This window comes from Crinia signifera, chromosome 4 (assembly GCF_055691185.1).
Source record: "Crinia signifera chromosome 4, ASM5569118v1, whole genome shotgun sequence".
In the NCBI taxonomy this organism is placed as follows: Eukaryota; Metazoa; Chordata; class Amphibia; order Anura; family Myobatrachidae; genus Crinia; species Crinia signifera.
Genome location: NC_139220.1, coordinates 121573304 through 121587964, shown reverse-complemented (window position 1 = coordinate 121587964; position 14661 = coordinate 121573304). Strand labels below are relative to the sequence as shown.

General features: G+C 41.7%; 1 protein-coding gene across 1 annotated transcript in view; it reads left to right on the top strand.

Moving 5' to 3' along the window:
* The window catches only part of SLC6A15 (solute carrier family 6 member 15), a 68470-nt gene that overhangs the window by 30386 nt on the left and 23423 nt on the right, over positions 1–14661 (top strand). The window contains exons 5-8 of the mRNA XM_083182343.1: positions 340–521; positions 1879–1989; positions 14002–14243; positions 14331–14523. Coding sequence (XP_083038469.1) covers positions 340–521; positions 1879–1989; positions 14002–14243; positions 14331–14523 — 728 coding nt within the window. The remainder of the gene's footprint in view (positions 1–339; positions 522–1878; positions 1990–14001; positions 14244–14330; positions 14524–14661) is intronic.

The window sequence follows — 14661 nt, the reverse complement described above, 5'->3', positions numbered from 1 at the left end:
TGGCCAGAGAACACCAGCGGCATGCTGCCAAACGCCCTCAGGGTGTCAATCACCCTACGAGCAGCCTTTGTTTGATAATCACTCAGGCTGCGAATTTGCAGCCTGGCGAGCGGTTCTGAATGACCCCCAAAGTCTCACACTTCCTGTTTCTTGCAAACTATTACTTTCCCTCTATGTTTCATATGTTAATGTGCATTACCCATGATAGTGATGATTGCAGCAGTCTGATATAGCCTGCAGCTTCTGCATCTAGTAGAATCACTTGCTGACTTTTTCCTAGTTTATTTACAGTACTGAGAAGATTTTGTAGCATTTGATTGATATTTTATTACATTTCAGATGTTGAGCCAGAATGTGAGAAAAGTTCTGCAACCACATATTACTGGTACAGAGAAGCTTTAAACATCTCTGACTCAATCTCAGAAGGAGGAGGACTGAACTGGAAGATGACTCTATGCTTACTCGCTGCCTGGATATTGGTGTGCCTCGCCATGATCAAAGGCATCCAGTCTTCTGGGAAAGTGAGTATACTGTATAAAGGCATTCCATACTAAGCATAAGCATATTGTTAAAAGTTATGCTACTGTATGTTACTTTTTAACTTATCTAAAATAGACATGAAAATTTAATTTTTGTAGTATGTCAATAGTATTTCACTTTTGCTATATATTTTTGCAATGCAGATAACAATAATATATTAAAATGCAAATATATGATGTTCTTTATTTCCTGTTGTGTGTAAGCCTTATTCAGTGTAAGTACCATACAATACATACAGTACATTAGGAAGACGACAGGGGTATATCCAGGGGATACGGCCATTGTGTCTACAGCAACTAGGTTGACAAGCATTGAGTCGACACCACTAGGTCGACATGCCGCAAGGTTGACATGGGTCTAGGTCGACATGGGTTTAGGTCGACAGGTCATTAGGTTGACACAAGCATTAGGTCGACATGGGCAAGGTCGACAGTCAAAAGGTCGACATGGGTTTTTTCACTGTTTTGTGTGCCGAGCATAGCACCATGCCCAAAGCATTGCGAGCACAGCCAGCGATGCGAGGGTATGCGTGTACCTTATACTGTGTCCATGTCAACAGTGTCGCCATTTGGGTCAAAAAAGTGTAAAAAAAACCATGTTGACCTTTTGACTGTCGACCTTGCTCATGTCTACCTAACGACCTGTCGACCTAAACCCAAGTCGACCTAGACCCATGTCGACCTTGTCCAATGTCGACCTTGCTGCATGTCGACCAAATACTTATCGACCTAGTTGCTGTAGACCCAATGATCCACTATATCCAGTGTGAGAGCTTCTGACCTTGCATTGGCAAAATAATTAACATAAAATGTGACTGAGGGAAAACATAGTGAAGGCAGAGGAAACTTGGATTAAGTTTTACTATTGCTCGTTAATATACCCCTGACACATTGCTTGGCCATTGGCGGAAATAATAGGAAGTCTCAGCTTAGATATAGAAGTACATTTTTGAATTTAAAAATGAATGTCTTGGAAGTATAGAAACCACAATCTCTTATATTGCTACAGTTCTCAACTGAGGAATGATAATGTTATCCACTCAATTAAATATTAATCATTTGAGTTACATAATTGCTAAACGATCTGTTCATGGCTTCCTTTAAAACTGTTTGTCTAAAAAGGAATCGGTAGGAAGCTCCATTACCCCAGTGTGATACTGACATGAATTGGTATAATAGGAATAGATTTATAATTATGCTAATCCAATAATAAAAATATATTTGTTGTTATATTAACTAAATCAACTTGGGTTCCAAAGAAAATCTAACATTTATTTGATTATTATATCTATTAAATCTTATGTAACTCAGTTATTTTGTGTTTTTTATTTCCTCCCAGATTATGTACTTCAGCTCTCTTTTCCCTTACGTGGTCCTTACCTGTTTCCTTGTACGAGCCTTACTATTAAATGGCTCAGTTGATGGCATCCGACACATGTTTACTCCAAAGGTAAGAAAAGATCATACAGGACTCTCCATAAGAAGTGTTAGTAAGGGTCATGGATTCAGTATTGAATCCCGGCGGTCAGGATCCCGGCGTTCAGAATCCCGACGCCAGAATCCCGACAGCCGAAATGCCGACAAGGGGGGGACATGGATCGCCCCCCCTTGCGGGCTCGCTGCGCTCGCCACGCAGCGGGCCCGGTGCCTCGCTACGCTCGGCACGCTAATTTATTCTCCCTCCAGGGGTGTCGTGGACACCCCAGGAGGGAGAATGTGTCAGCATTTCGGCGGTCGGGATTCCGGCGTCGGGATTCTGAACGCCGGGATCCCGACCGCCGGGATTTTAACTGCATCCCAGGGTCATATACTAACTGCAAATAGCTTGCACAAATCTGACCATACGTATGTCTACTTGTACCTATTTAGTGACAAATTCTGCTATAAACCATAATATTGAGATGTGCCTACTGTACTTTTTGTATGCTCCTAAATGGCACTTATGGCTAAATTTATTATAGCTTTTAAAAATGAAGAGGTGATATTACCTATAGAAACCAATCAGATTCTAAAATGTATGTATTGCATCCTAGAAAATGATGGACAGAATCTGATTGGTTTCTATGGGCAACATCACCTCTTTTTTTTTTTAGAAGCTTTAGTAAATTTACCACTAAATTTTATTCATGCAAACGAGTTGTTTTGCTATTACAGGTTGAGTATCCCTTATTCGAAATGCATGAGACCAGGAGCATATCAGATAGGGGATTATTCCAGATTTTGGAATATCTTTTGTGTTTTCACACTTACCTGGTCCTCAGGTGTCCCCGGCATCCACCACGCCCATTGTGTTCATCTTTTGAGGCATCCCTGGTCCCAGTGATGTGTTGCATGGGTCAGCCGGTGATGCCATGATGCGCACAATGCATCATTGGGACTGGGAATGCCTTTGAAGACACCGGAGGACCAGGTGAGTATGAAAACCCAAAAATCTAGGTGCAATGGGGAGGGGGGCTTGCTTTTAAAAAAATACAGGGATATTCCGAAAACTTACAGTTTTTGGATATCCAAATAATGGATGCCCGACCTGTAAGACAAAATGGCCGTCTTTAGTACATTAAACTAAAAGGCAGAGATGTTTCAGTCACATACTGTAATTGTGTGTCAAGAAAAGATCTTAGGGCCTTATTCTGGTTCATTCGCTCGGACACGTGCATGGATCCTTGCAAATGACCCCAAACCCGCCTTGCGAATGGTTAGCCCGCACCACCTATTCGCACACCGAATTTGTTCACAAGGCTTGCGAGCATATGTTTTACATGAACATCCATTTGCATGCCAGTGGGAACCTCCCTCCATTTTTCGATGTTCGCCGGCCATCGAATGATGGCAAATGCGCACACATATGTAAGGGTGGTCCAGACCACTCGTACATATGAGTGAAGAATGCAGGAAATTGGACGTGCGTCATGACCGCATTAGCATATGTAAGCCCAGCGTTTTAATGGGAACGCCCATATGCTTATACCCAAGCTAAGCATCCCGCACCCCTCTCCACGCTCTACTCGCAAGGCTGGGAGTGTGCACTCGGCGACCACACTTCTCGCCAAGTTTGCACACACCCAGCATATACACATGCGCAGAAATTCTGTTGCACATGCACATACACAAAACATCGGTCCTCCTTGCGAGTTCGCTTCCGGGCGAATTAACCAAAATAAGGCCCTTAGTGCAGCTGGAACCGTGCACAATGTGTGAATATATTTTACACGGAGGTCGTGCACCATGTAACAAGCTTAGGTCATTCTCCCTTTGAGTGCCAACATCTATGTGAGAGATGTTCAAAATATCTGCGAAAAATAGCAGCGTCACTCACATTGGTTATATAAATTCAAAAACAATTTTGTCTAAAAAAGGATTATGTAAGGTAAGATAAGTTAAACATTACAAGTCATGATGAATAAAAAATGTTTCCTTGGCAATTTTTACACCTATTTTGAGAACTTCCCTTGGCACTCAAAGGATTTATTTGTGAATCATTGGCTCTTTAAAGAAAATTAAACTAAAAATAACATTTATGGATAAATATTCAAAATTTCATGTGATTATGGGAATAGAAGAACATAAAGAAAAGTCCTGTTGGTAAGGATGCATGCATGCATTTCTTGTCACAGAGAATGTTAGTCTGAAGTAACATTGACCTTGCTTATTTTGTTATACATTTTTAAATAGTTTCTTCACCTTATTGGGCCTACACACATATTGATGTGCTGAGCGTTCTGAGCGATGCTATATTACTCAGCAAAATCACTTAGCACACTTGCCTTTATTCAGATCTGATCAAAGTACAAATTTGTTTGGAAAATGGGCAAAACCATGTGCACTGCAGGTGGGGCAGATGTAACATGTGCAGAGAGTTAGATTTGTGTGAGTTATTTTGTTTCTGTGCAGGGTAAATACTGGCTGAACTATTTTTACACTGAAATTTAGATTTCAGTTTCAACACACCCCACCCAAATGTAACTCTCCCTGCACATGTTACATCTGCCCCACCTGCAGTGCACATGGTTTTGCCCATTTTCCAACCAAATTTGTACTGCAATCAGATCTGAATAAGAGCCACAGTGATGTGTCAGAGCTGTGTGCTAAGTGATCTGTCAGGGCCAGTGTTCTCTGCTTGGAAATTAATAGTGACGCACTGGGCCGCACATAGCATATTGCTATGTCCCTACACACAGAGCGATTTAGGGACATTTTCTAAGCCTCAGTGCTACATTAGTTCATGGAGACTGTTGGGTTCCCCTTGCAACCCTAACTTCATTGTAATGTGTTATGTATTCTACAGCATTATTATGGTGCTATATCTTCTTTCATTATGGGACAGGGAAGATAGAGTATTTGTGATTACAGCATTTCATCAACTAGTATTTGGGTTAATGTATTTCCACAGTAAGCAATCGGAAGACATAACACTATGTTTTAGATTGAATTGTTCCAAAGAGTCGGTAAACAATGAGAAAATAATAAATTAGTGTTTGTAAGTGAGCACTTGGTGACCTTCATTACCAATACAGATAGTACTCTGGATTTTCTCTAACTGCAGATTGCATACTGTTATCAAAACAAATTAAGTTTTATTCAACCCATTGAAGAATTTATCACATAAACCAGTTGTTCCCAAACTTCAGTCCAAGGCACCCTTTGGGCCGCCATGACTTTTTCAAGGCACCCTTAAGCCAAAATAATTACCGACCTGTCCTTTTTTTAAAAATAGTTGGGATAAAACAATGCTAAAATTATTATTAACTGTGGACATGTGGCATGAGGGGGTGACACAAAGCTAGAAGCTAAATGACAATAGGGGCATGGTCATGTTATGCCACAGAGGAGGAGGTTGGGTTCAGCGGCGGCGGTGTGGAGGAGGAGGCTGTGGTCAGCAGCAATGTTGCGGAGGAGGCTTTGGTCAGCGGTGGTGTGGAGGAGGCTGTGATTGGCTTCTGCAACGGTGCAGAGGAGACTGTGGTCAGGACAGAGAGTTAGATGGCAGGGACAGGCGTAAGGACGGCAGGGACACTTGAAAGGGACGGCGAGTTACAGCAGGGATACAGATGGACAATAGAGACAGGGACAAGGACAGCAGGGACATCAAACCCCTGCTGTCGTCCTGGCACACAGCCCAGCACTCAGTGTGACTGCCATAGCAATTTCTTTATGGCATACAAACACACACACCTCTCAATTTCTAAAATATGCACACATGCAGTGTTTCCATTCTAAATAGGATCCAAGTGGAATTAGAATAAAATGTAGGGTTCATTCAGCTTTGTTAGCAAAACAAAAGTCACGCAAATGGGAAAAACCATGTTGCACTGCAGGTGGGGTGGACGTAACATGCACAGATTTGGGTGGGGTGTGATCAAACTGAAATCTAAATTGCATTGTAATAATAAATCGGTATGACATCTGTGGGCTACATGCAAAAGAAGCCATTATTTATCCTGCAGAGTAACAATATAAATGTATTTGCTCCCCTTGCATAGCAACATGGTTTATTCCTGGCACGAAATAACTTTTTTTGCTTTACTGAATTTGGCCCTCTATATGCATGGGGAAGATAGGGTGCAGATACTGATTACCTGGACCTTTGCCTGCTTGGGAATTTGGCAGGAGTCCTGGGTCAGCTGCCGAGGGGAACATTGCTCCCCTTTGCAGCATGGCGCTGCTTCTTGGAAGGGCTCAGCAGTGTTGGAAGGGCACTTGCTGAGGGGAAATGTATTATAGAACTTGACTTTTAGCAATTTTCATTAGACAGGTAAACATAGTTAGCAAAGAAAGAGAAAGTTAGAACGGCCAAGTGGTACTCTAGCAGAGTGGATCACTTTGAATTTGCTGCAGCTTTCATTGCATAACTGGCAATTTAATGGGCTTGACCAGCACTTCCTGCATAATGGAGCAGCCTTTTTGCTTCCCTTTCAAAACCATGGCAGGTGTGTGCATTATCCATTCACTGCTTCTTGGATACCTCCCCAATTGCCTCAATGAAAATCGGGACAGCTGGGAGAAAATCAGTTGGGTTTTTTGAGTTGAAACATATAGGCCCTTATTCTGATTGACGCGGACTTTACCGCGTACTTACGGATCGCGTCTTTACGGCGTCTGCGCATGCGTGGAGAACGCTACGCGCATGTGCCACGCCTTGACTCGGTACCAGTTCGGCCAAATCCCGTCCAAAACTGTTCACCGCTATCAGTCGGGAAATAGGGGCGTATTATGGGCGTCATGCGGAATGACACATGGGCGTAGTTTCAAAGTGGGCAAAACGGGGCGGAAACATGGGCGGACACGGGGGAGTACACTTATGTTGGGGGGCGTACATTCGGAAACCACTCCGAATGCACGCGAGCAAAAAGGGCAGAAATGTGCGGTGTCCACAAGTGTACTATTGCTTTGCGGACACCACTCGTTCATGCGGTAGGCGAACGTACGCCTAATGACTACAACCATTAACACCTGAACCCAATAGAATCTACTCCTTTACTCATTACTCACTAATAGGCCGCTTGTCAGTGCTTTAATTGAAACCATTGCTGCTTCAAGGAAACCTTAGTAATCCCCCACATATGCTGTACTTGTCCCACACTTAAAAACTGCTAACAATGGACATGACTGAATCTTAATACTATCAATACACATGTGTATTAGACATGTACTCATGAAACCACACACATTGATTCCAATTCCAAATAAGCTGTTTTTTATGAGGATAGGTAATTGAATAAGTGGGTCATGTGATGTATTGCAGAAGATACTTCATAGTGGGTTGTTTGGCGTAAATACTCCGCTTACGGGCGGTAGCACCGCTTGGCTCCCGTTCGGATGCGGTATTTCCGAGCATACTCTGTAATACTCTGTAATACCGTGCAGAATCGGAGTGTTTCTCCCGCACACGCATGGTTTGTATGTCGTCCGTAAACACGCCCTGTTCTTAAAGAGTGAGTCCGTCCGAATGCGGAGGACACGTGGGCGTTTCTACGGACGATGGCCGCATGCGGCAAAACACCGTGGCGTGCGGACCGCTCCGTAAGAATGCGGGAATATCCGCACCGATCAGAATAAGGGCCATTAGGAGGTTATGGAACATGGTGCAAGTTTTGATAAACATTGCGATTCTGTTGATTGAATATTTTAAGAGGCAATAATGGAACCAGCTTGGTTCCATTGCGGGCGATTACAGAATTTTTGTTAATGATAGGGCTGGAATTGATTTTGAACCCTAATTTTCAAATTTGAATTGATCTTCAGGTTAAGTATCCCTTATCCAAATATCCATTTTCAAAATTATTCCAAAAACCATACAGTACATTCCAGAAAGTGAAAAAATAAAAAACTACTTGGGACATCAGTAACAGCACTACTGAGGACATCATACCTCCCAACTGTCACGATTACAGCGGGATAGTCCCGATTTTCGGGTCCTGTCCTGCTGTCCCACCCGCGGCAGGCATTGTCCCGCTGCGGGGGGTGGCAGTTGGGAGACCCCCCAATCTAATAGAATAGACGCTGTGCGCATGCGCACAGCGTCTATTCTCGTATGAAAATGAGGTTGCGGCTAATTAGCATAAGCCACACCCTCATTTGCATACACCCCACCCCCTTTTCGGAAGCCGCGTGAGTGTCCCTATTTCCCCAACACAGAAGTTGGGAGGTATGGGACATGATATGTAACTGGCACTAAATATGTGCAAGAAAATGATTTCTTAGCATTCAAATTCAGTGCCTGAGATAGTACACAAACTTTGTTTCATGTTTTGAAACCTTGTTTTATGCACAAATAAATTATATGTGTGTGTATGTCATGTGTTTTATGTGTTTATACAACATAAATACAAGATACCTCACGATACATCATTGAAATATAATTTGTATGAAACTGAAAGCCCAATGGCTCATGCATTTATATAACTTCAGAGAATGGCCAGTTATACCCCTATCACACCAGAAAATGCAGGGACATTCCCGGGTTGGCCCCTTTCACACCAGCCTAGTCCCTGCATTTCTGGTGTGAGGGGGGTAGTGAACGCTGTGACCAGGAGCTGTGTACTGTAGTTCCTGGATGCTGTTTGAGGACAGCACTCCCTGCCAGACCTGGGCTGCCTCCTCCGATCCCCCCATTCCATAATGCAGTGGCCAGTGGGGCAATGGGGTCACCAATGGGGGCAAGCGGGGAGGCGGGGATGGGCCAGCTGGGGGACGCCACAGCAGCAGGACCACAGCAGCAGCAGGAGCACATCCATCAACAGGTAGGCAGAGACCGCCAGCTTCCCCAATGACAAGAGAGCATGCGGTGAGCTTCCAGCACCGCGGCCAGGACAGGAAAGCTGGGCAAGTACCTTTCACATCAGCCTGTATCCCACGCATGTCGCAGGAGCAACCCTGCTAGCTAGCAGGTTTGAGAATTGGGCTCGGGACCCTTTCATACCAGCGCTTATCCTGGATCGTTCCTGGGGCCAACCCAGGAAAATAGGCTGGTGTGAAAGGGTGTATAATATAAAACTGCTATGTTCCAGTACCACTGAACTACCCAATGAGGTATTTAATAAATGGAATTTATTAGCAGATTATTATTGTCTATTAAGCTGCGAAAGGAAAACGTTATCTACATGATTGGGTGAATACTAATTAAAAAATTGTACAAGTCGGTCAAAACTTTTGACAGTGTAGTTTGTGCAGTGGATATTTGTGTCACTTATTTACTCAAATGTTCAGCAGATTGCCATGCTGATTCATCCATATCCATGTTATTGTATCTGAGTCGGACACCAGCCCCAATGTCAATTACGTCTTTGGAGTTAGTACTGCATTACATAATTCGGAGCTTGGGTTTCATACACAGCTGGTCAGAACTATAGGAGATATAGGATGTGTATGTATATACAGATTATCGCAGTATCCAATGAGTACTTCCCTGATTCCCCACCTGCCTATGGAATTTCCCAAACTTCTCCAGTATACTTTAGCTCAGTTGTACTGCACAGAGTTCACTCTATCATTTTTGTTCTGCTTCTCCCTTATATCATCCCAAACACATAACTGAGCAGAAAGAACAGGCACCATCATCATTCCAGTGCTATTTAGAGACTACGGACCTGATTCTGAATTCTGCTGTACAGATGAATCTTATGATTTTTAGCAACTGCTCATGCATTGGAATCTGAATATGCACATAGTGATACAGAGAAGTACGCATGTAGGCTGCATCTAACTGTGCAGCAGCTGCCCATTTGCATGTGCTGCAGTGATAGAGATGGAATTGAGGGCTATTCAGAGATGAGTACTGTTTGCAGAGTTTGGTCTTTCAGAATTATATCTTGCACCAATGACATTCTGATATTGATGACACCTATATCCACAAGCTAATGTAGAGGAATGGTGGAATTGGATATGGTAGAGAATTAGACATCCACATTTGTGACCTTAGATTGTATACACCTTCATAGAAACATAGAAACATAGAATTTGACAGCAGATAAGAACCATTTGGCCCATCTAGTCTTCCCCTTTGTTATCCTTCAGGTAATCTCAACCCTTTTTGATCCTTATTTCTTTGTAAGGGTATTCATATGCCTATACCAAGCATGTTTAAATTGTTCTGCTGTCTTAGCCTCTACCACCTCTGATGGGAGGCTATTCCACTTATCCAATAACCTTTCTGTGAAGTCATTTTTTCTAACATTTCCCCTGAACCTACCTCCCTCCAGTTTCAGTGCATGTCCTCGTGTTCTATTACTTCTTTTCCTTTGAAGAAAATTTCCCTCCTGTACTATGTTAAAACCCTTGATATATTTGAAGATTTCTATCTTTCCCTTCTCTGCTCCAAACTATACATGTTTTAGTCTTTCCAGGTAAGTTTTGTGATGTAGGCCCTTCTAGTCAGTCCCTACTGTATCAGTTCCATGAAATGCACAAATTATTCAATTTACAAATCTGGCCATCCCAAAAGATGACAAAGATTAAGTGAAAATTGTATCAGTTTTGCAACCGAAAATGCTGGTCCACTGCTGAGAACTTTAAAGATGCATATACTGTACTTCAGGAGGTTCTGGTTATTTCCTGTGAATATATGCCTTAGATGTACAATGCTGAATATGAATGGACAATGAACATGTACAAGTAGGCCAATACTTTTGACAATGAAGTTGTAATGGCAGGAGGTTCCACAAATGACTTGCCATCGGACTGCTACAACCTTAATCTGACCCTTACTACATTCTTGGTTGTTACTACAGTCATAGTTGCCTACCCTCCTGCATCCTGCAGGAGACTCCCTGAAATAGCAGCAATCTCCCTCTCTCCCTCATTAGTCTAGCAATCTCCCTCATTCCATCTAGCCCACATTATACTGTTACATTTTTGGGGAAAAAAGGAATGAGAGATAGATACATTTACATTGAATCATCAGCACCATTTCCCAGCACTTTACCAAGTATAGTAGCTCTTACTAACTGCTCTGGGGATCATCTACATTTGTATATACTGTAAGTGATTTTAAAAGATTCCTCTCAGATGTAGCAGCACACACCCACACTTCTAGGTGCCACAATCTCTCCATATATGGAACTAGACACGCCCTTTGGATGGAGCATGACACGCCCTTTGGATGGAGCATGACACGCTCCCTCAATGGGGCACTGTGCAAAATTCTTTTACCAACTATAATCTCCCTGAAACTAGTTTTCAAAAGTAGGCAAGTATGTACAGTATGTGTTGTTCATCATGCATTGCATATGTGTATTTGTTTCTTGTTAGCATACTAATTTAACTACATGAGTAGTGAGCACTTCTTCATTCCCAGATAAAAGACAAATATGGACCCAGCTTGTGATCTGTGCACAGTCCATGTAGCCGTGGCAATCCTTCTACCACAAACTCAGTGAATGTGATAACAAGGGCCTCAGTATTTCTATGTACATTGTTGCCAGTGTCTACACTATCGCAAATGCTTTAGTAGCCAGTTTGAGCGCAATTTGAATGATTGTTTCCTAATATCTCACAATAGACTCAGCCCCCACCTTGTCATTAAAATGGGATTTTGCTATATTTATTTTCTGCTTGGGCGAAGACAATCCATGTAATAAAAAATATATTTTCAAATTGGCTGCAATGTGAAAAAATCAACTATGAAAATACAATTGTTTTTATATACAGTATTGAATATCTTTTATTATTACATATTAAATTTGTGTAATAAACCTTGTGAAACTTGGGTATACTGCCACCTAGTGTTACAAATCAAAATTGTTTCTACAAACGTAGCAATATTCACAAAATACTGTAGTACATGGGTCCTCAAACTGCGGCCCTCCAGATGTTGTGAAACTACAAATCCCAGCATGCCTTGCCACAGTTTTAACACTCCCTTATAGCAAAACTGTGGCATGTTACCAGCCCTCAAGGGCTACACTGTGGATTGAAGTGTCTGCTGTCTTCAGCTACTGCCACATACATGATGAGTATATGAATCTTGTTCTCATGTTTCAATAAAAGGAACTGTTTTTGCATAGTATTTGCAAGGGTGTGCTGGCCCTGTCTGTCAAAGGATTGGTGAATTGCCTAACCGATGATTGATACATGCTATATATATATATATATATATATATATATATATATATATATACAAATCCAAACGACCGGCACCCTCCTCGTAATCAGCAAACAGCTACCGCGGTGTCCAAGCTCAATAAATAATACAAGCAGACTCCAATGAGCAACACCCAGCAGTTTTGAAGAAATAGACACAAGCCTTGTTTTTGCAAGCTTTCGGGAATTTATTTCCCTTCGCCAGGCAGCATACTCCTGTGTATGCTGCCTGACGAAGGGAAATAAATTCCCGAAAGCTTGCAAAAACAAGGCTTGTGTCTATTTCTTCAAAACCGCTGGGTGCCGCTCATTGGAGTCTGCTTATATATATATATATATATATATATATATATATATATATATATATATATATATAGAAGTACCAACACACTCACCATTCCTAAGAATGTGGTGCAAACAGCACCCACTTCCCAGGATGGGGTGCAGTGGCCTGTGACCACACACTCTAGTAAATACAAACACAGGGGGCCCAGCACTCACTACAACAAACTAACTCACCTTAACATTCAAATAATCAAATAAATAAATAATGGAGTTTTAGTTCATGAATTGATCAATGCTTTTAAGCTTGCAGCCCATCGCCAAGGGACCCCATTTCACTGCAAGGGGCGCCCAATAGTGTAGTATTGTCAAATCAACAATATATTTATTGGTTAAAAATGCGATATATCACTAGTACATTCAGCGTACCATAAAAGTCCTCAGTGGTGGACTTAAAACCACATGGTGTAAAACAATCCACACTGGCAATATTTCAGGAACAATTTGTGCTTTTTAGCAGAACACTCACGGATACCACAGCAAGGTCTCCCTCGCTAGTGGCACTTCCAGAGGAATCCGACGGTCAGCACAGCGGCTTGTCGGCTCGCGTCACCTGCTTTCAGAATCGCGTCAGTTAGGCCACGTCCCTACGCGTTTCGTCAGAGACTTATATATATATATAAGAAACAAAATCTCCTATGTCGTGCTAATTACAACAGTTCAAACAATGGTAGCCAGTAGCACTAGGCCCCCTACTAGTGGGGCTCCCCAATCCATATATACTTACAATAGTGGGAAATTCCTGTCTCTCTTTCACTTTGTAATATACACACAAATAACAGTTTTTAAAATATAGAGCATTTATTAAAAAGCCTTTAAAACACTTTTTCAAGTAAAGTTCTTTTCACAGAGGTATTTTTCACAAGTTTGTGGATGAAACGTAAACCCAACGCGTTTTGTCTCGTTTGTGAGACTTCATCAGGGGTATTAGTGTTTAAACAAATCTTTTATATATTCGGTGAAGGTTCTTCTAATGGCATAAGACAAATTTTTGGCTGACCATCTGGTAAAGTGAATGAACCCTTCTGTACTGGGTCAATTTCCTGTGATAGATTTAAGGTCACGATAATGATTGCCTCAGTAGGACCTTTTTAGCAATGGATGTGGAGAACCCTTTTAAATGGGGGATGGGGTGTTCCCCTGTTTGACTGGGTTATTCCCCTGTACAAGGTATAAAGAGAAATCCAAATTCTGGTTGAGTCAGGTAATGGCCTCTATATATCCTCTAACTCGTAGTAGGGAACTTGTCTCCCAACAGGTATTTTTTTCCAGATATTTTTTTTCAGAAGAAAATATTTTAAAAGACTCCTGTGGTATAGGTGAATGTGTTCACATCAGAATCCTACAAGCAAGTGCTTGTAGGATTCTGATGTGAACAACACGTATACATTTTGGGTGAAACTTCAACCTAGCGCACCTCTATATCTTTTCTTTCACACACATATATATATATATATATATATATATATATACATATATATATATTATTCATTTTAATTTGTAGTTGGAAATGTATTGAATGAAGCTCTTATTCTCATTTTAGCTGGAAATAATGCTGGAGCCCAAGGTCTGGAGAGAAGCCGCCACGCAGGTGTTCTTTGCACTGGGACTGGGGTTTGGAGGTGTTATTGCATTTTCAAGCTATAACAAGCGAGACAACAACTGTCATTTTGATGCTGTTTTGGTGTCATTTATCAACTTCTTTACCTCTGTTTTGGCAACATTGGTCGTCTTTGCTGTATTAGGATTCAAAGCAAACATTATGAATGAGAGCTGCATCGCTAAGTAAGATTCTGAATCCTTTCATATATTTATTACAACATACAGTACAATATCTACTCATACAATCTTGGGTTTCCTTCCCTATTGCAGGAACACAGGAAAGGTTGTCAGACTTTTGGAAACTGGCAACCTTAGCTGGGACATTATACCTCATCATGTCAATTTCTCCAGTATCACGGCACCGGATTACCAGTTGGTTTATAGTATTATTAAAGACATTAAAGAAGAAGAATTTGACGGTCTTGGATTGGCTGCTTGTCAGATAGAAGATGAACTTAATAAGGTGGGTCCTTACATGTTATTTTGCTATCTATGCATGTACAGTACCTGGCTCACACTGTAGTGTGACACTTTGCATAGTTTGGAGTCTGGTGTCATCATTTGTATTTAAACATAAATCTGCATATTCAATAAGCTATGA